Source organism: Notamacropus eugenii, chromosome 1, assembly GCF_028372415.1.
Source record: "Notamacropus eugenii isolate mMacEug1 chromosome 1, mMacEug1.pri_v2, whole genome shotgun sequence".
In the NCBI taxonomy this organism is placed as follows: domain Eukaryota; kingdom Metazoa; phylum Chordata; class Mammalia; order Diprotodontia; family Macropodidae; genus Notamacropus; species Notamacropus eugenii.
In genome coordinates, this window is record NC_092872.1 from 714689497 (window position 1) to 714711070 (window position 21574).

Consider the following 21574-nt stretch of genomic DNA (forward strand, 5'->3'; position numbering starts at 1 on the left):
AGAAAAGAAGAGAAGAGGTGGGGAGAGGAGGAAAGATAATATGAAGGGCAGCATGGACTCTTTCTTTAAAATATCTTTGAATTTGAGACAAAGTCGTTGAAAGAAGTCAACTATAGGAAGAAGAAAGGTGGCAAAGTTCAAAACATTGGAATATCCATTGATGCTCTCATCATTCCATTTCATCTCTCCCCTCTCACAGTCCCTCTCACCCTCTGTACTGTCTAGAACATTTCTGCTCTAGAATCCCTGCTCTGTATTTCATAAACTCCTTGGGTCTCTTCACTGCACGCTCTTTCCATTTACCTACATTATAGGAAAACTGGCTCTTCCTAGAAGATACTGCACCTCTGGCCAACCTCTCCAACACTGGTTGCTTCTTATTTCATGTTTCCCAAACATTAGGCTGAGAGGAGGCAGTATACTTATCACACACCTCTCCCATTTCAGACTGTCCCTTTACTGCCATCACTCAGCAATCTGACTCCCTTTGCAATTCACTCCTTGTTATAGTCATTAGCCCTAAGACTTCTAGGTCACTCTTTCTTTTCTCAAGGAGTTCTGTACCTGACTTCTCTTGCTTCTCACCTCTTTCTTCATAGTTAGGTAGGGATTTAATTTCAATGATTTCACTGATGTCCTCTCAAACACCACGTCAAACCCAGCTTTGGGTTACTGCACCAGTCACCTTCTCCATTCCAACTCATTCACTACTGAATGTGTTGAGGAAGTCATGCAGCTGGGTTCATTACAAATTTATGTTAATCTCCACTGGGCATTCATTGGCACATAGTCTTATTGTTTCATTCTTGATTCTCTATCACTCTCTCCACAATGGCTATTCCAAATCTACTCTGGCTTCAGATTTTCTGCACCATTTCCTTAATCCTTTCTCAGTGCTTACCTCCTACTTAAAAAAAATAGAGGCCCTTTGTCGTGACCCCCTTTTTTGTCCTCCACTCTATACCTTACTCATTCTCTATCATCCCCTATTCCTTCCTTTGCTCCAGTGGATAATGAGGAGGTAGGCTTTCTCCTTGACCTCTCCATTTGTTCGTTTTTTTCCCCATCATTTTCCATCTCCTTCAGGAACTTGCCCTGTCGATCATTCCCCACTCCCTCTCATCTTTGTTCTTTCCCTAAATTTAGTCTTCCCCCCACTGCTTAGAAAGCATCCTTTAAAAAAACTTTAATTTGACCTTGTCATTCCCTCAAGCTATCCGTCTACACCTCTTCTCACTTCTACACGCCTAGAAAGGACTATTCATACCTGTGGCATCCACCTCACTTCTACACCTCTTGTAGTCTGTTTCCTGATCCCAAAGTTTGAACAAAAGTGCTTTCTGTAAGGTCACCATGACCTTTTAACATAATCATAATGATGCTGAGGATTGTAATAATACTAAAGATAATAACAGCTGGCATTCATATAACATTTTAAGATTTGCAAAGCACTTTATAGATGCTATCTCACGTCATACTTATAACAACTTTCTGAAGGAGGTGTTCTTATTTTCGTCCTCATTTTATGGTTGAAGAAACAGTCTCAAATAGGCTAGGTGACTTATCCAAGGTTACATTGCTAGTCAGTCTCTGGTTCAGGATTTGAACTCAGGTCTTACTGCCTCCAAACCTAGTTCCACCTAGCTACGAAGGTCAATGGCCTTCTCTCTGTCCTCAACCTTTTTTGACTTTGCTGCAGTTTATGATACTGTTAATTACCCTCTCTGTCTTCCCGAATATTCTCTCCTCCCTTGGCTGTGACACTCCTTGCTTCTGGTTCTCTTCCTAGGTCTAACACACCCTTCTTTGCTGATTCTTCTGCTGGATTACTTTTCCTTCTGCTCATTTAGCTTTGTTCTGGACCTTTTATTCTCTCCCTCTCTCTCTCTGTCTCTCTCTGTCTCTCTCTCTCTCTCTCTCTCTCTCTCTCTCTCTCTCTCTCTCTCTCTCTCTCTCCCCCCCCCTCCTCTCTCTCTCTGTCTCTCTCTTCTCTCTCTCTGTCGCTCTCTATCTCTCTTTCTCTCTCTCTCCTCTTCTCCTCTCCTTTCCTCTCCTCTCCTCTCCTTTCCACTAGTTTAATTGTTATCTCTATAAAGAGGATGCCAAACTTTATATATCTAGCTCTAACTGCTCTCTTTATCTCTATTTCCATAGTATGGATGCTCTCTGCTGGAGACCAACTGGATCTTCCAAAGGTTTCTCAAATTCAGCATATCAAAACATAATTTACTACATTTTCTGTCCTAGCTATTTCCCCTGATCTCTCGAACTCATGCCCATTTCCTAATTTGGAGACCAACTTGTTTTATCCCTCTGTTCTCTCTTGGTGACCTCATATGCTCCCATGATCACCTCTATGAAGATGACTCCTGGGTCTACAGATCCAGCCCCAGTCTCCCTCCAGAGCTCTAGTACACATATCCAATTGCCTATTGGGCATCTCCTTCTGGGCATCTTGCAGATATTTCAAACTTAACATATCCAAAACAGAATTCATGATTTTTCCCCTAAAGATACACATTTTCCCCCTCTTCCCCTCTTTAGCTTTTTGTGGACTGAGTTATTTCATTTGTGAGTTTATATCCTTGGCACCTAGCATGATGCCTTGCATAAAGTAGGTGCTTAAAAATATCAGTTACATGAATCAATTTCAGAAGCTCTTGAAATGGGACACTCAATAAATGAACTTCTAATTTGTTATCTACACATTTGTTTAATTTCATTTTATGAATGCTAAGGATTTTATGTAAGATATTTCTTCTTATTTTTTGACTTGTATTTATTGATGTTATTAAGCTTTAAAATAATGTTTAATACTCTGGGTTTAATCTGGTGTTGACCCAATTTTTACAAGCAATGAGAGAGGAGGCTTCTTGGAATAGAGATGGGAGCCTGGGGCAACTCTTTCCCTTCTTTCTCTTCCCTGAAGTATCAGGTACTCTTTCTATCTTCCTTGGGGCTATGGACAACTTTTTTTTCTATCTCACCAGAGGAACTTCTCATCTTCCAAAAGGAAGTGCTCATTTGAGTTTCCAGGAGTAGCTAATTTTGACAATCTTGAAATACACAGTAATCATTTTTCTAAGAATATCTCCAGGAACTAGGAAGTTTCAAGCCTTTAAGAAGAATAGGGAAAGTCTATATTAGTGCAAAGAGATCATTCAGGGTCCAGTAAGAAAGAATGGGGCTCAGTGAATGGTCTGGCACTTTTGCAGGTGACCAAAAATATGGCCTGGGCTAGTGGTTAAAGTGTCGGGTAACTACTGTCTAGTCCCAGCGATCCTCTTGATTGGCATAGTGACCACAGGCAAGTCAATGCAGAGGGAAGAACATTGGATTTGGAGTCATTTAAATCTGTTATTTGTTATCACTTAATCTCTTCAAGCTTCAGTATTCTCATCTGTAAAATGAGGAAGTTAGAACAGAATATCTCTCAAGTCTTTTCCAGATCTTTAGCCTATGAATTTACCTCTCTGTGGGACACAAACAATGGAAACCACATTATAAGCCTCTTACTGAACTCATAAGTCAAGATGACAGAAATGAAAAAAGCCTGCTAAAATATTTGGAACCCTCAGAAAGCAGGTGATAGATAAATATAAGTTGTTATTAATAGAATTTTTAGTCAAAACTAAACTGGGCTTATTCACCAGAACTTTAAACATAAATTATGTGTGCAGTCACCTGTCATGATCTAGGAGTAGTAGGAAGGTCACAGTCCAAAATAATTTCCCAGAACCAGATGATAGAGTATTTGAAATTCCATCATAGTCACCCATGTCTTTGTGATGAACTCTATTTCCCCCCTGCCTCAAAGTGGTTCACTTTTGTAGACTTGTTTCCCTTGTTTCCTCTTTTAAAATTTCTGGAAGGAAAGGAGCTAAACCTAACTCACATTAAGTTGTTAATGACTACCAGGTAATTTCCCTTTTGACAGGACAGTATAAGCAGGCTGAGAACACTGCAAGGCTGGGGGCAGAGAGGTGTTCAAAGAAGGAAAAAGATGCTGAAAGGGAAGGGGAGAAGTAGTGAAAACCATTTTTAATGACTTAAAATTTTTACCAGATCAAATTTTCGAGCAACATCATCAGCCAGATTGTGACCAAGAGCAGGGAAATTCTGGACCCATGTCCCCAGGTGCCCCAGTGCTGTTGTCCCTGTGGCCCCAGGGATTCTATGAACTCAGTACAACAGAGCCCTTCCCAAGGGAGAAGTGACCAGGGTGGGGGATGGGGAGAGGGAGAGGTAAGACTGGGAAGTGGGCAAGAGGAGATAAGGGCATGAGTGGAACCATTGCCAAATGTCTCAGAGATAGTGCCTGCTGAGATGGGGCTTTGGAGGAATGCTTTCTTACTGGCAGTATATGCTGTTCTCAAAATCGCCAACTTCCAGAGGAGAGAATTTAACCTTGATTTTTTGATGTTTCCCAACTGGGATGATGCCACTGACAGGCTCCATGGAGAAAGGGTAGGTGGAGGAGCTGCTGTATGCATGGGATGAAATGCTCTCCGTGGGGCTTCCCTCACGCAGTGTTCCTTGACTGGACTGTTGCTTGCGGCCTGAGCCAAATAAAGTGCCTAGGAATACAAAGGAAACAATTGATGCTTACTTATTCAGAATCACAGAGTTGAAAAAGGTCTCAGAGGTCAGGGACTGTCTTTGCCTTTGTATCCCCAGGACTTAGCACAGTGCCTGGAATACAGTAAGTGCTTAATAAATGTTGATTGATTGAGTCCAACCTTTATATGATGAAGGGAATATTTTTGCTTGAAGATCTCCAGGGAAGGGAATCCCATGACGTTCCAAGACCATTGATTTAAGTTTCAGGAAACAAAACAAAACAAAACAATCTACCATTTATAAAGTCTGCTAAGGCTTGCAAAGCACCTTGCATACATTATTTCATTTTAGCCTTAGGCAGGCAGTTGGTCAAGTAACATTTATAAAGCACCTACTACATACCAGGTATTATACCAAGTGCTGGGGACACAAAGAAAGGCAAAAGTTATGGTCCTGGGCATCGAGGGGCCCGCATTCTAATGGGGGAGACAATGCCCAGATCACTCTGGATATACATGGTCTAGATGTGTTGTTGGTCGCAACACATGGTTTAAGAAACACTGAGAATAAAATCATGGAGAGGGTACTAGCAGGTTCAGGTAGGATTCACTGGGAAAGGCTCTGCAGTAAATAAGGAGGCAGCTGCACTGGAATCAGGAAGAACTGGGTTCAAATCCATAATCAGATACTTATTAACTGTGTAACCCTGAGCAAGTTGTTGGATCTTACGTAGCCTCAGTTCCCTCATATGTAAAATGGAGGTTAATAATAGGGTTGTGGTGAGGATCCTATGAGATAGTATCTGTGACATGCCTAGCACACTGCTGGGCACATAGTAGGTATCACAAAAATGCTAGCAATTATATTTTCATTTTGTTATTACTATTATTTACTATTATAGGGTTGTGAGGATCAGATGAGATAACATATAGAGTGCTTTGCAAACCTTAAAATGCTTTCATAAATGTTAGTTATTATTAGCAGATTCTCATGAGGATTAAATGAGGTAACATATGTAAAACCACACTGCAAACCTTCAAAGGGTTTATGTTAACACTAGTACTAACTCTTATTACTCTAGGTATTGGCTGTATTCTACAGATAGAGAAAGTGAAGGCTGGGGAGGTCCACTGACTTGTTAGCCCTGGTCACCTCGATGGGAAGCCCAAGAGTCAGAAGCTGAATATTGGCGTCTCCTGATGCCAAGGACTGCACTCTCTCCCCCACAGATACCCTCTCAGGTGCCCTAAAGAAAAGTCTTGATTTTTCTTGATGAGTGAGAATAGCTTCTCTATGGCAGGAACAGTCCAAGTGTGAGGTGCCCCCTTGAATGTCTCCAAGTTCATCTCTCATGTACTGATGAGTAACTACAGTCCTTGGTTTCTGCAGGGCCAGCAATCTTCCACAAAAATCCTTTGCTGCCTCACTGTGGTGGGTGGATGCCATCCATCCATCTGTGCTCATGCTGAGCGCAAGGCAAAAAGACCACTATGAAGACAAGTTAATCTATCAACAAGTATTTATTAAACACCTGCTGTAAGCCAGACACTATGCTAGGCACAAAGAAGGAAATTATCCATATTCTAATGGGGAGACAAACACAATATAAATACATATAGCATAAATAGAATGAGAATAAATGCAAATATATTTGTGTTGTTGTTTAGTTGTTTTCGGTTGTGTCCAACTCTTGGTGACCCCATTTGGGGTTTTCTTGGCAAAGATACTGGAGTGGTTTGCCATTTCCTTCTCCAGCTTATTTAACAGATGAGGAAACTGAGGCAAATGGAATTAAGTGACTTGCCTAGGGTCACACAGCTAAGAAGTGTCTGAGGCTGGATTTGAATTCAGGTCTTCCTGACAAATATATACAACATAGTTAAATGAAAGTTAGTTTGAGAGGGAGGGCATCAGTGGCTGGGGGCATCAGGAAGGGTTGCATGTAGGAGATGATACCTGAGCTGCGATGTCTGGCATACAGTAGATGTAGAGAGTGACTCCCTTGCTTTTCTTCCCAAAGACAGCATGCATGAATGAACTGCTACAGATCACCACACATCCATGGCTCTCCTCCTGTGAGATTCTTGTCCTGGCTAGCTAATACTGGCATAGTAACGATGCCTAGCATTTATATGGTGCTTTATGGCTGGCAAAGCACTTTACACATGTTGTCTCAGTGGACAGTCTAATCGGGAGGCTCGAAGGCCCTTGAGGGCAAAGACTCACTTCCGTATTGTGTATTTAGCACCCAGCGTACTGCTATGTACCCAGTGCTAGGCACAGGAGGGGCTCAATGAATACTTCTTGATAGACTTTGCACAGACTTTGTATGGGAGGATTTTAAAGAAAGATTGTTTTGAATTTTCTTTTCATTAATGCAAATATAGTGCTTATTTGTTTGCAGTGAGGTAGAGTGGATAGGGTAGGCAATTTCTGATGCCTTTTGCTAGACCAAAACATTCCATGGAGTGAAAAGTTTGAGAATTACTGCTCTCTAAATGATTAGGGTTTTTTTTTTGGCCTCTTTAGGACTCAACCTGATGGAATTCAGAGGACACAGGTCAATACTTGGATGCTTCCAAGACTGACAATCTTGCTAGCATCCCTCCATTGACTTAGACTACAAGCTACCTCTGACTTCGTCAAAGGTTTCTGGGAGTTATGTGGCCAAAAATTCCATTGCCCTGTAGCCAGCCTGACAATGACTCTCTAAAACATGTAATCTATCAACCGGGCTGTGGGGAAAACCTTTCCTGCCTGATAGGACCTGCCAGAACTTCTACTCCATTGGTCATGACCCAACGGGACATCAGAGGCTGGCTTACATGAAGATCAAGAGCAAAGTGGAAGACACCAGTCGACAGGAAAGAAGAATTTCCTGACACCATGAGTCCCTGTTGATAGGGCAAAGGTCCGAAATTCAAGAGATCAGAAGTCAGTTTTGAACTCTCTCACTATTTCAGTGGAAATGAAAGAATTTTGCAAGGTCACAATTGATGGACCAAGGGTACAGTCCAGGCTTAGCACTCATTGAGAAATTTATGCTCTTATTTCTCCCATTCATGGGTACCACTCGTGGCTTCTCTAGTTAGTTGTGTACAGGTTGTATCTCTCCAATTAAATGATGAATTTCTTGAAGATGAGTCCTTACCTTTATGTTTCCCACCCTTGCCCTCCCTTCCTCTAGCCTAGTATTTTGTATGTAATTGGTGCTTGGTAAGTGTTTGTTAAATGTACTAATGAACAGAAGGCCCTTTTATGAGCACATTTATGTGGTGCATTGTGTGGGAGTTTGCCATGACCAGACAGTCCATCACCGAGTGGCCAGGCTGCTGGTGATGAGTGTATCTGTGCTTAATTAGACTTACATATTGGTGGATGTCTGCTACCATTTGTACTTCCCTGGTATAACCTTTGAGAACTCAGGGTCACTTTTGTGATGACGCAACTGATTTCTTAATTAATTAATCTGATGTCTACAATTAATCTTGGTGATGGCCCAGGAGAAGTACTGGTTAATATTGTCTCTCTCCTTACTCCCATATCCTCCAGCAATCAAAGCTTTATTTTATACTTAAACCCAAGGAGATGCCATTTGGTACCATGTAAGCTGCCTCACGCTAGGCATGGCCAAGGAGCACCAAAACAGGGTGAATATATTTTAATTATTCTAGGTCAATAAATAGTCTGCAGGGGTGGAATATGAATATTTCTCCCTCCTTTTCATTGGAAAAAGTGCTGGCTCTGGAGTTAAGACCTGAATTCATCTTGACTTTGTTGCTTACTACCTGGTGTGCCCTCAGGTAACATGTGTTAGGCTCTCTGGACTGGGCTGTCACATCTGTGTAAAGCGGAGGCTGGGCTTGATGTCTCTGGAGGTTCCTTCAGGTCCTCAGCCTAAGATCCCATGATCCCACAACTCACTAACCCTTGAGCTGTAGTGTCCAGCTCTAGAGAGGAAAAAGCTCTGGACCTGATTAAGAAATTGAGGTCTGAATCATAGGTTTCCCCTTTATCAGCAGTGTGCCCCAGGATATGCCACTTTCCTGTTCTATGAGCCTCAGTTTCCTCCTATGTAAAATGAAGGGATTAAGAGAAATTATCTCTAGGATCCTATTCAGTTTTATCATTGCATGAATGTTGGTACCTAGGAGAGACTGAACATCTGTCCCACTATCTTTTGGCCCTAAGAGTGGTCAGTCCTTAAAGTGACCAGAGAAAGTTTAGATCCTACCTGAATGCATCCATTTACACAGCTGTACCCTACAAGCAGAGATAGTTTCCAGTTCCCCAGTGAGGTCTCAGTTAACAGCTTGAAATAGAGGGAATTATAACCCTATTCATATTTCTCCTCATGTAACATAGGGAAGCTGTTCTCACTCACTGTGATCTCTGTTAGGAATATGGTCCACAGTGAGCTGTGGCTTGGCTAAGAGTAGCGTTCCTAAAACCTAAGATGAAGAAACTCCTGAAATGGGGTTTGTGATGAGGGTGCTGCCTTGCTTTATTCCATGATCTTTCAGAAGTAACTGCAGGATGTAATACCAATACCAGTCTCTGATACCTTTTGAATGGAGACCTGCAGCCTTGGCATGTTCTACACTCACTCACAATTACAGATCAGCACCTTACACAATCTTTTCTTCTTGAGATTCTAAGATCTTTTAAGAGTTATTGGTCTCCACATGGCCAGGCCCTAGTTGCTCATGAATCCACCCAGTTGGTTCCTCCTCCCTCCCTCCTTCTTCCCTTTTTGGGGCTAAAACTTGAAGAAGAGATTTTGTGATTCTCCCATCAACTGGTTCACCACATTCCCTGTAGCAATATATCCCTGTTTTACCTTGAGAAGCGGAGCTCTGTGGATCAGCAAAGCTGACAGCCTTTGTTGGCTCATCTGAGGACAGCAGCCAGGTATATCCCAGTTGTACAGGTCCTGTATTGACCAAATCAAACCTGCAAGTATGACAAAGCTCACATTTGAGAAGCATGTGACAGATGCCTCTATCCCCTCTTTTAATGAGCAGGGCTGGGACCAGTTTGAATGACTAGTCTCTAAAGCTTGCCTCTTTGGCAGAAGGAAAAGACTCATTATGCCCATTTTGCAGGTGTTTGGTGTTTTGTAATTAGTGTAGTCAAATGGAAGGGCTCTTGCTGTACAGTGTGAAGAGATGTTTGGGTTTGAATTTCTCCTTCAACACTTATTACCTATGCAGCTCTCAGCATAACGTCTAATCTCCTGAAACTCTAGTTTCTTTAACTGCAAAATGAGGATGAAAATCCTTGCCACAGCTATCTTGTGGGGCCACTGTGGGACTCTCCTGGGATCATGTCCATTAAGCTGTCAAGTGACAGATACTGACAGGTCAGACTTTGCTGTCTGAGTTGTCAAGAGTCAGAATCTGAATTCATGGGATCAAATTTCTCCCAGAGCAAAATTCTGCATGGGATTTGATGAGCAAATGCTCTTCCTTTTGCTGAGGGACCAGAGGAATAATTCTAATATTTATGAATGTTTTATATTTATGGGTATTTATACATAGTTCTAATATGTATGGATTCCATGGCCCTGGATGAGAAACCTAAGGCCCTCACATGAAAGGAACATAGGCAGAATGACCATAAACAGTGTGCTACACTACATTCATGGTTTTTCGTGACTCACTCGAAGACTCGGGTCTGGAAAACAGGTGTTTCCTTAAAATGCACTTCTTTCACTTGGGCACGAAAGGAGGAGTAGTCCACCACAGCGCTGACATAAAGGTCTAGTTCTTGGTAGTTTTCTTCTAGAACCGTGTGTGCAGGTTCAGGGTCAGTCTCTATCACCTGGAAATCAAGGCAGCAGGGTCAGAGCAGCAGTTGCAGAAACTTGTCAGGATCATGTAATACTCATGTAGCAGGATACCAGAAGCCTCCATGAATCCCATTCATACCAATCATGCCAATAGGAGGTCCTTATGCTTAGACCTAAGATCTGGAGGAAATGACTAGGGCACATTTAAACTAAATCATAGGAAGAGAGAGGAAGAATTGTAATAAAATGGGAAGGTACAACCCAAAGCTTTGGAATGACATGTTTCCATGTTCATAGAATCAAAGAATCATAGACTGAAGTCTATGATTCTAAAATTATACGAAATCTAGGAAGAAGGGACATTAGGATCACATAGTCTATTTCTCTCATTTTATAGCTAAGACCTTGGTAAAAGGTCAGTGGGCAAAGGAATTAGGTTAGTGCCCTTTGGTTGAAAGAATTCTGGGTTGGGAATCAAGAGTTCTGTGTTCTGTCCTGGCTCCTCCAGGACCTGGCTCTCACTCTCTTTACGGACAAAGTAATACTTCTTCATCTCTATAAGAAAGAGACTGAACTAATGATCTCTAAGGTCCCTTCCAGGATTGACATTCTAGGGCTCTGTATTCTGTGGTTCAATTTCAGTGAAGAGGCTAGAGAGTTTTGGATTCAATTCAGTTTAATTAAATCAACAATTATATAATACGTATTCTGAGTCAGGTACTGCGATAGATGCTGGGAATCCCAAGACGAAAAGTGAAAGTAATCTTGCCCTCAAGTTGCTTCGAATTCTATAGGTGATGGTGGGCAACAGCAAGTACACAAATGTTTAAATACAAAAACTACAAAGTGATTATACAGAGTTGGGGAGTAGGGAGTGTTAATGATCTGAGGAATCAGGAGAGACCTTTGGCAAGAGAACATTTGAATGGGTCCTTGGAGGCAGGTTGAGGTAGAGGTGAGGAAGAGCTTCCAGACATGGGACAGCATGTAAAAAGGGGGAAATGCAATGCTGTCTGTTGGGAAAAGATGGTCAGGTCAGTCTGGTTGGAATAAATAATCCAAGAGATGATGTAATAGGTAAAGAGTCTGGGAAGATAGGCTGGCATCAGATTGTGAAGCCAAACAGATGCTTTTGCATTTTATCTTGGAGGCAAGAGAGAGTTACAGTAGCCTCTTGTGCTAAGGAATGACATGATCCAATCTATGTGGTAGGAATCTCAAGGAGACAGGAATATGGAGGATTATGATGGGAGAGGCTGGATGTAGAGAGACCCATCAGGAATCTGTTGTTCAGGTGAGAGGTGATAAGGATCTGGATTTGGGGTTGGGGTGGACATATGAATGGACAGGAGGACAAGGACATTAGAGGTGCTGGGGAGAGAAAGCCTATGGCCCTTGGAAGCTGATTGGATATGGGGGTTCAATATGAAAAAAGAGTCAGGGGATTATAATGGTTGATTATAATGGTGTCCTCAAAAGAAATAGGGAAGTTAGGAGGAGGCATAGATCAAGGTGGAAAGATAACAGGTGGGAGCTTGAGTATATCTTTTGCTGTTGTTCATTCATTTCAGTTTTGTCCAACTCTTTGTGACCCCATTTGGGACTTTCTTGGCAGAGATACTGGAGGGCTTTACCATTTCCTTCTCCAGCTCATTTTACAGATAAGGAAACTGAGGCAAACTGGATTAATTCACTTAACCAGGGTCATACAGCTAGTAAGACCAAATTTGAACTCAGGTCTTTCTGACTTCAAGTCCAACACCTTATCTACGGCATCACCTGTCTACCTAACACTTATGTAGTTATTTCATACATACTGTCTCACTTCATCTTTCCAATTACCTTCTAAGGTAGGTATCATATGGCTCATTCACCCCATTTTACAGATGAAGCTGCTGATGCTCAGAGAAGTTAGATGGTTTGCCATGGTCACAAAGATAATGCAAAGAAGAGGTAAGATTCAACTCAAAGACTCTCCTAACTTACAATCAGGAGACTTTCTAGGATACCACATAGCCTTTCTGAAACTGTACAGAGATGGCAGTGTCAGTACTCTCAGAGTCAGCTCAATGGCCTTTTACAGGCTATCTATTTGAAAGTTCAGTTCGGTAACTTTCAAACCATGTTAGCACAGTTCCTGGTACATAGTAAGAACTCATAAATGTTGACTGACTGACCCTAGTTATTACTGATTGGATCTACTCACTTTTTTTTTGGCAGGGAGGTTGCTGTTTGGACTCTTTCCAGAATCTACCCATTTGACTGTGCGCATGTGGTTGTCCCAGTCTGGTACCTGATCCACAGGCTGTTGAAAAACTATTCTCGAAAGTTTACACTTCACCAAGCTTTTCTTGAGGCTGACAGCTGAGCGAGATTTCAAAGTCACTGTGATGTCCTTGGCACATCCAGCATGGAGGTGGCCAGCCTAAGGAAAGACCTGATATTATCATGGCAGGAAATCACATACTGAATCTTGACTGTGACCTCCTCAGGTAGGAAGAGAGGAAGCTAAAAGGCTGTAATAGAAACCAGATCATTTATCATTGGACATGTGGGTGAAAAGGTACCTTGTCTTTTGGTCAGAAATAAGTTTATCAATGTCCTATATATCTAGGGATTGAAGAGAGGACAGGTTCTATTATAAAACGATCTTCTAAGTCTTGGATACCGTTAGGGTTCAGATTTAACCAAGTCCTCCAGACACAAAGGGATCTATGCGTTTCATGTAGTGACAAAGAAAGCCTACAGACTATGCATCATCTGGGCTCCCTTTTCTACTGAGGTCAACTGTTGTTCATCTTCTTCATGACATCATCCTCTACTCTTTCCTCCTTTACTGCAGCCTCTGACAAAGAGGTGACTATTCTGACCTACAAGGCCAATCCTTAACCCTATCCCCTCCTGTTTTCTTCAGCAGAAATCTTGCCTTTCCAATCTCTTTATAATTGTTATTCTTTCCCTATACTTTGCTGATTCCTTCCCTGATCCCTATAAACCCATTCAAGTCTCCCCATCCTCAACAAACCTATCACTAGATCCGACCATCCCTTAAAGTTATTATTTTATTTCTTTTCTCCCCTTTCCAATCAAAAGTCAAGAAAAAAGCCTTTTTCATCCATTGCCTCTACTTTCTCTCTTCTCACTTGCTTCTCCACGCTTTGCAGTCTGGTTTCTAACCTCATCACTTGTGAAATCTGTATAGTCTACCACTGCCATGCCAGGAAATGGAATCGCTTCCATTTGGATTGTCTTAGAAATATTTTGGCAGGATAAGACCAGACACTGAGGTCCTTTCTCAAGCAAAACTGCCAAGCATCCAAACTCTACTGCAGAGAATGCAACTCTGATGGGCTGGTCATGTTGTTTGAATGCCAAATGTACATTTGCCTCTTTGAGAATGAAGGACAAAACCCATCTAACCTCATCACTCAATTGAGACTGCTCTTTCCAAAGTTTCCAATGATTTATTTCCATTTTCATTTTTTAAGGCTGGGTCTCCTAGTCTCACCCAAACTGGAAGTACTGGGATTACTCATAGGCCTGATCTCATTGCTTATAGGCATGAAAGCTTTAACTGATCTGGTGGCCTCCTCCCCCTTCTCTTCTCTGTCTCTATCCTCTTCCTTGGTGACCTTTCAGCTCATGTGGGTTCAACAATCAGCTCTGTGTAGATGACTTACAGATCTAAATATCCAGCCTACGTCTCCCCTGACATCCAGTCATGCACTTCCAACTGTCTTCTGGACATTTTGAACTTACTGTCCCACAAGGAACTCAAATTCCAGTCCAACACAGAACTTATTACCCCCCACCAACCCCACCTTTCTCCTCAATTTCTGTGTTTCTGACAAGGGCATTCCCATCTTCCTCTCCTATGATGGAAATCCAGGTGCGTGACCTCAGCATCGTTCTTGCTGTATCACTCTTCCTCACTCCGCATGACTGATCCTCTGCCAGATCTTGTCTCTGTCTTTGCCGCCCCTCTCCTTCTGTCTTGTTTTCTCTCCTCACGTAGCCATCCTTCTAGTTCAGACCCTCCCTCGTCATCTCTAGCCTGGACTCTTACAGTAGACTCCCAGCAGGTCTCTCTGTCTTAAGTCTCTCTCCTCTACACAAGAGCCAAAGTGATTTTTCTCAAGTTCGTATCACTCCCCTACTCAATAGAACACAAGGCTCACTATCATCTGCAGGGTCAAATAGAAATTATTCATCTTTTGACTTTGAGAGTTATTCGCAGCCTGGTACCACTCTGCCTTCCCAGCCTTGCTGTCTTCTCTTAGTTCCTTCCCACTGCTCCATGGTCCAGCCACGTCTTCTTCCTGTTTTTCCCACACAAATTCATCTCTCAAAGCCAAGTCTTTGCATTGACTATTCCCAGGGTCTGGGATGTAGTCCAGCCTCACCTTTGACTCTTGGAATCCCTTATTTCTTTCTTCAGAACTCACTGTAAGTTTCCTTATTTTTTTCCCCCAAATTGCCTTGTATTTATTTTCAAAATGTTTTATTCCTATTTGTTGGGTACCCACTGTGCTCCCTTATACAAAGTTAACTTCCTTAAGGACGGGCACGGCTTAATTTTTGTCTTTATACCCTCAGTATCTAGTTCAGTGTCAGGTACACAGTAAGTGCTTAATATTTGTCTGCTGAAAAAACTTGGGAAGACTTATATGAATTGAGGCAAAGTGAAGCAAACAGAACCAGGAGAATATTGTACACAGTAATAGCAATATTCTAATGATGCTCAGCTGTGAAAGACTTAGCTACTCTGATCAATACAATGATCCAAGCTAATTCTGAAGGACTCATGATGAAAAATGCTCTTTACCTCCAAGAAAGAGATCTGACGCTTTTCTTTGGCAATGTGCCAAATATAGATATATGTTTTGCATGACTTCATGCATATCATTGGTATTATATTGCTTGCCTTCTGAATGGGGGAGGAGCTAGAGAGAGAGAGAGAATTTGGAATTCAAAATTTAAAAATGAACGTTAAAAATAATAAATTTACACATACATATATGTATATATGTATGTATGTATGTGTGTGTATATCTATATCTATGTCCATATCTATACCTACATATCTGTCTGTTGGCTCCAAACAGAAACAGCACATTACAGGCTTAGCCTTTCTTTGTCAAAACTGCTGGAATATTCATGCTGTTTCAAGCCCTGTGTTGGGGAGAAATGAAAATTTCCCCTGGAATGTGTGCAAGGCCTCAGTGAGTCTTGGCTTAAATGTTAGTCCATCAAACAGGAACATGTAAATGACCTTTCTGTCTCATTATTAGGCTTTGCTAGAATTGTATGCTTGAATGGAGAGCATGAGAACAGAGACAATTTTGTAATCTCAGTATGCCCACGTTTTTGTCTCTGAGTTCAGACTACGTGGCCTTCTCCAAGGTCTCGTGGCTGTAAGAAACATAGGAAGGCAGGATCCTACGTGGCAAAGGTAATGTCTTTCTTGAGTTCACAGGGTCAAACCATCTCTTATTTCTTCCTGAGACTCCAGAGCTCATAAGAGGCTGAGACAGTAGAAACAATTTTTTTTCTGACAAGAAGCGACAAAAGCACCCAAGGTAGTGGGATGCTGAAACTGTGATGTTGACTTCTGTTTTAATGTATGGGTTATATTAAGGGTGGAAGGCCTAGGACCTTCTTCACTCATCAGATATCATTTGATTCTTCAAGAGAGATAAATGAGATTTTTCCATTCTAAGCTCACAACCATTTCAAGAAATATAATGTCCTCGATGGCATATGCTTTGTTGCATTTAACACCTTGACTGAGAGAAGAACCTTTGAGATATTGGTTCTTGAAGGCTCCCTCTGAGTTGCCTGGTACAGTCACTGGGTGCCTCTTAGTTCAGATGCCAATGCCCAAGAAGACTTTCGCCTTTTGTTGGAGTGTGATGAAAACCAAATTAACCCTCATAGTCAGTATACAACAGCCCAGGTTTGAGCTGACTCATAGTAGCAGTGTTGACTGTCTGAATGAGCCCAGGGAATGGGGAAGTGTTTACCTGTGGGGAGAAATACAGGGGTTGCATGATAGGCCACTCAAACCTGACAGCATTAGCTTGGCTGCGATTGGTGATTGTGAAGGTTACTTCGTAGATGCTGCCAACGTGACAGTCTCCAAACTGAAGGTGATCCACCCGGGCAGCTAGGGAACAGAAGGAGGGATAGCTTTGGTATCTTGCCATAACTGTCTCATAGTAGTGATTCCTAGGGCAGAGGAGCTGACTCCATGGTCATTTTTCCAGATTGTCACTCCCTTGCCTCTTAAAAGAGAACTCTAAATTCAAAGCAAAGATTTCTAGTCCCTCCCTAGATGCCCTCCCCCAACCCTCAAACAAAGAAACAAGCAAACCCAACCATATCTGGATCCTCAAGTCTATAGATGTATGGGAAAAGTATAGACCTTTGTTCATTGATTTGGGGAGCTAAGAATACCAAGTAGGTTGAATATATATTACACCAAGTCAGGAAATATGAATCCTGACTTGGGTTTCATCTCCAATTACTGCCTAATAGAAGATGAGTGTCATGCCTCTGGATGCCTCAGCTGCTTTCTGAGTGAGACTGACCAGATATCTGAGTAATTAATGAAAATTATGATAAGGCATTTTGGATTGACAAGGAATCAATAATAAATTCCTGTGCTGTGGCTCAGCCGTGAAACACTATGTATATTATTTTCTCTGTATAACACCAAATCATGCAACCAAGATATTTAATTTTTTTTTATTGCAAGGGGATGAGCATGGAGGATTTAATTTCCAACAATTCCTAGAGTAAAAGGGTCTCATTCATTGGGGGAAAGTCTCAGGACTATATCTCCTAGAGGATTGTATGCTATTCAGCAGCAGAATGACTGGTTTCAGTAAAGGGAATTTAAAAGAGGCTAGGAGAATCTCCAGAGGCAGGGTGGTTGAGTGAATACAATATCAGTCTCGAAGCCAGGGAGTCCTAGGCTCAAGTCTCACCTTTGACATATACCAGCTGTGTGACCCTTGGCAAGTCATTTAACTTCTAGTTATTCTCAGCAATTCTCCAAGAATCTAAGTTACAGAAGAGGAAAGATGCTGGTAGTGTGTGTGTGTGTGTGTGTGTGTGTGTATGTATGTGTGTATGTATGTGCCTGTGTGTATATATGTGTGTGAGTGTGAAATATAGGTGTGGACAACAGAGAGGCAAGATGATTTGAAAAAACATTCTTGAAATATGTTAACAGCCAACCTTTGCTAATATTCCCTTTCTATCCCTTTTCTCTTACATGCCAACAATTCCTCCATCATTTTGCCTTCAGCAACCTCAGTGATTTCCATCATGTCTGACTTGGAGGTGGTAGCAAGTCCATGGATGTTGTCCAAGGTGATATCATCCTCATAGCCCTCTCCCAGCATCTGAATGGTGGTCTCCTCATACTGGTTGTTAACCACAGATAAATGGATGGTGCCCACCACTTTCTCTGCATTGCTTGGTTTGAAAAGAACGTCAAACTCGGCTGTCTCTCCAGGATAAACAATGAGGGAGGCGGTATGAGCTTTCTTTGCTGCCAGGTAAAGAGAACGTGAAGGCAGAGAATCAGGTCAGAGATAAGAACAGTCAATGATTAAAAAAGTTTCTGTGTTGGATGGAGAACTTCAAAGGGAGCAGCTCCCACTTTGGAATGAAGCTCAGTTAGAATGAGCCTTTTTGGGAGAAAGGACACAAACTCCTGGGTCTTAATTGAATCTCTCCTAAGCATCCTTTGCATCTCATGGCTCTTCTACTTACATTTTTCATCAGGATTGTTCTCCTCTGTTATGTAGATATAGTTGGTGGTGGGCCTTCCTTTCAGGGAGAAGACTCTGTTATGGTCCCTCAAATCAACATGTAACTGGAAAATAGAAATCAGGAATTGAGATTAGGCCCTGGACATAGCTTAGAGGTCTTTCAATGGGGCTAAGCTTCTACCGAATAGAGGAACTGATTTAGATTTGTCTCAGTACCTGAAAATGTCATGGCTAAATGCTATATGCATATATATGTATACATATATACACATATATACATATATGTATGCATGTATACATTGACACATGCTTTATACCCTATCCCTAAAACAATCTGAAAGAGGAATTAGAGATCATCTAAATCAGGAGCCCTTAATGCGGAGGTGTGAATTTGTTTAAAAATATTTGGGCCAGCTTTCTATCCTAGACTCTTCTGATGGAGGATTGCTGAAGCATTTGTCTCTGCTCTCACATCAAGGTCAGAATTCCCGATGGAGCCCAAGCGGCTGTCAAAGGTCTTCACTGGAGGCACAAGTTTTAAGATGACAGGTGAGAGTCTAAAAAACCATTTTGAGTAATGGGTGCACTCAAAGTCTGTGTGGTAACAAAGAATGCAAATACCAAGTACTCCAGGGGTTTGGGTTTTGTTAACTATGCTGCAGTGGAAGAGGCAGATGCAGCCATCTGTAAGACCTCACAAAAATGATGGAAAAGTTGGTGAACCAAAGAGTTCTGTTCCCAGAAAACATTATCAAAGACCAGATGCCCACTTGTTTATGAAAAAGATATTTGTGGGTGGCACTAAGAAGGACACTGAGGACCATTACTTGAGAGACCATCATTAGAGTGTACTTTGAACAGTATAGAAACATTGAAGTGACTGAAGTCATGACTGACTCAGGCAATGACAAAAAGATGGGCTTTGCTTTTGTGACTATTTTTGAAAGTTATGAAAAGAAAATAAATAGCTTGGTTGGCAAAAAGTACTAAAGAAAGGAACACTTTAAAAACAGAATTGACATAAAGGAAAAAGGGATACAAAAATTCATTGATGAAAATCACCCTTAAAAAGCAGAATTGGCCAAATGGAAAATGAGGTACAAAAGTTCACTCAAGAAAATGATTCCTTAAAAATTAGAATTGGGCAAGTGGAAACAAATAACTCCATGAGTGAGCAAGAAATAATAAAGCAAAGCCCAAAGAATGAAAAATAGAAGAAAATGTTAAATTTTTCAACTGACCTGGAAAATAGATCAAGGAGAAATAATTTAAGAATTATTATATTATCTGAAAGTCATGATCAAAGAAAATGTCTAGAATCATATTTCAAGAAATTATGAAAGAAAACTACCCCAATATCCCAGAACCAGAGGGTTCTCAAATTGACGCCAAAAGGAAAACTCCTAGAAATACTATAGTTAAATTCCAGAGTTCCCAGGTCAAAGAGAAAATGCTTCAAGCACCAGGAAAAGAAGCCATTCAAATTCTATGAAGCCATAGTCAAGATCACACAAGATTTAGCAGCTACCACATTAAGGAACAGAGGTCTTGGAACATGATATTTCAGAAGGCAAAAAGCTGAGATTATAACCAAGAATAACCTACTTAGAAAAACTGAGTATTATTCTTCAAGGGAAAAAATGGGTATTCAGTGAAATAGAGGACTTTCAAGCACTCCTGATGAAAAGGCAGTATTAAATAGAAACTTTGACTTTCAAATACAAGACTCAGAGAAGCATACAAAAGTAAACATGAAAGAGAAATCATAAAAGAGTCAATAAGATTAAGCTGTTTACCTTTAAATATGATAAGATAATACATTTATCTTCTAAGAACTTTATCATTATTAGTGCAGACAGAAGGATTTGACATAGAAAGAGGGTGTGGTGGTGAGTCCATTACATTGGGACGATGTGAAAAAGAAATGGATAGGTGAGAATGTGGGATGCCCTGGGAGAAGGGAGAGGAAGAATGGGAAAAATTATCTCACATAAAAAAGACATGCAAAGGAGAGTTTTTACAGTGAGGGGGAAGTGATGATGGAGTGGTGTGGGTAAGGTTTACATTGAAATTGGTTCATAAAGGGAAAATACACACACATACACACACACACACACACACACTCAATTGGCAATAGAAATCTATCTTATCCAATAGGGAAGTGTGTGTATGTGGTAGGGGGGAGAAGGGAATAAGAGAAAGGGGAAAGTGATAAAAGAGAGAGCAGATAAAAGAAGGCAATGGTCAGAAGCAAAATAGACTTTAGAAGAGAGACAGGATAAAAAGATAAAGAACAGGACAAAAAGAAGGAAATAGGATAGAGGGAAATGCACAGTTAGTAATTGTAACTAAGAATGGAATGAACTGACCCATAAAATGGAAGTAGATAGCAGAAAGGATTAGAAACCAGAATCCAACAATAAATTGTTTACAAGAAACTACAGAGAGATGCCACAGATTAAAAATAAAGGGCTAGAGCAGAACCCGTTATGCTTCAGCTGAAGTACTAAAAGGCAGGGGTAGCAATCATGATTTTAGAGAACGTAAAATAAAAAACAGAGCTAATAAAAAGGTTAGGCAGGGAAGTTACATCTTGATATTACTTTATTGTTTGTGGTTCCTTTTAGCAAGATGTATGCATCAAGTGGCACAACATCTAATTCTTAAAGGAAAAGTTAAATGGATTACAGGAAGGAAAAGGAAGGAAAATTATCCTAGTGGATGGCCTTAGAGCTAGATAAATCTAACCATAAAATAAATAAGAAAGACATCAAGGAGATGAGTAGAATCTTTTAAAAGTTAGATATGAAAGATCTCTGGAGAAGACTGAATGGAAATAGAAAGGCATATACCTTTTTCTCAGTTGGATATGTCATATTCAGAAAAACTGACCACATATTAGGGCATAAAAACCTCACAACCAAATGCAAAAAATCAGAAATATTGAATGTGCCATTTTCAGATCACAATTCAATAAAAATTACCTTTAATAAAGGCCTGTGAAAGCATACATTAAAAACTAATTGGAAACTATATAATTTAATCCCATAGAATGAGTAGGTCAAAGAACACATCATATTAACTATCAATAATTACATTAAAGAGAATGACAACAATAAGACAACATTCTAAAATTTGTGAGAAACAGGCAAAGCAGTATTTAAATGAAGATTTATATTTCTAAATACATATATCAATAAAAGAGACAGAGAAAATCAATGAATTGGGCATGCAATTTTTAAAAAGCTAGAAATAAAACAAATTAACCCCCTTCTATTAAACAAAAAAATGGGAATCCTGAAAATCAAAGAAGAGATTAATAAAATTGAAGAAAAAATTGAGCTAATAAATAAAACTAGGAGCTGGTTTTTATGAAACCAAATCAAGCCCAACAATAGCCAGTAAAATAGATAAAACATTAATTTGATTAAAAAAAGAAAAC

At 40.7% G+C, this 21574-nt stretch overlaps 1 protein-coding gene across 4 annotated transcripts in view; it reads right to left on the minus strand.

Moving 5' to 3' along the window:
• The window catches only part of HYDIN (HYDIN axonemal central pair apparatus protein), a 468388-nt gene that overhangs the window by 60762 nt on the left and 386052 nt on the right, over positions 1-21574 (minus strand). For all 4 annotated transcript variants that reach the window (XM_072636610.1, XM_072636609.1, XM_072636608.1 and 1 more), the window contains 7 exons: positions 18134-18236; positions 17631-17909; positions 16375-16517; positions 12558-12776; positions 10223-10383; positions 9401-9513; positions 4355-4577 (listed from right to left, as the gene is read on the minus strand). In XM_072636610.1, the coding sequence (XP_072492711.1) occupies positions 4355-4577; positions 9401-9513; positions 10223-10383; positions 12558-12776; positions 16375-16517; positions 17631-17909; positions 18134-18236 (1241 nt within the window). The remainder of the gene's footprint in view (positions 1-4354; positions 4578-9400; positions 9514-10222; positions 10384-12557; positions 12777-16374; positions 16518-17630; positions 17910-18133; positions 18237-21574) is intronic.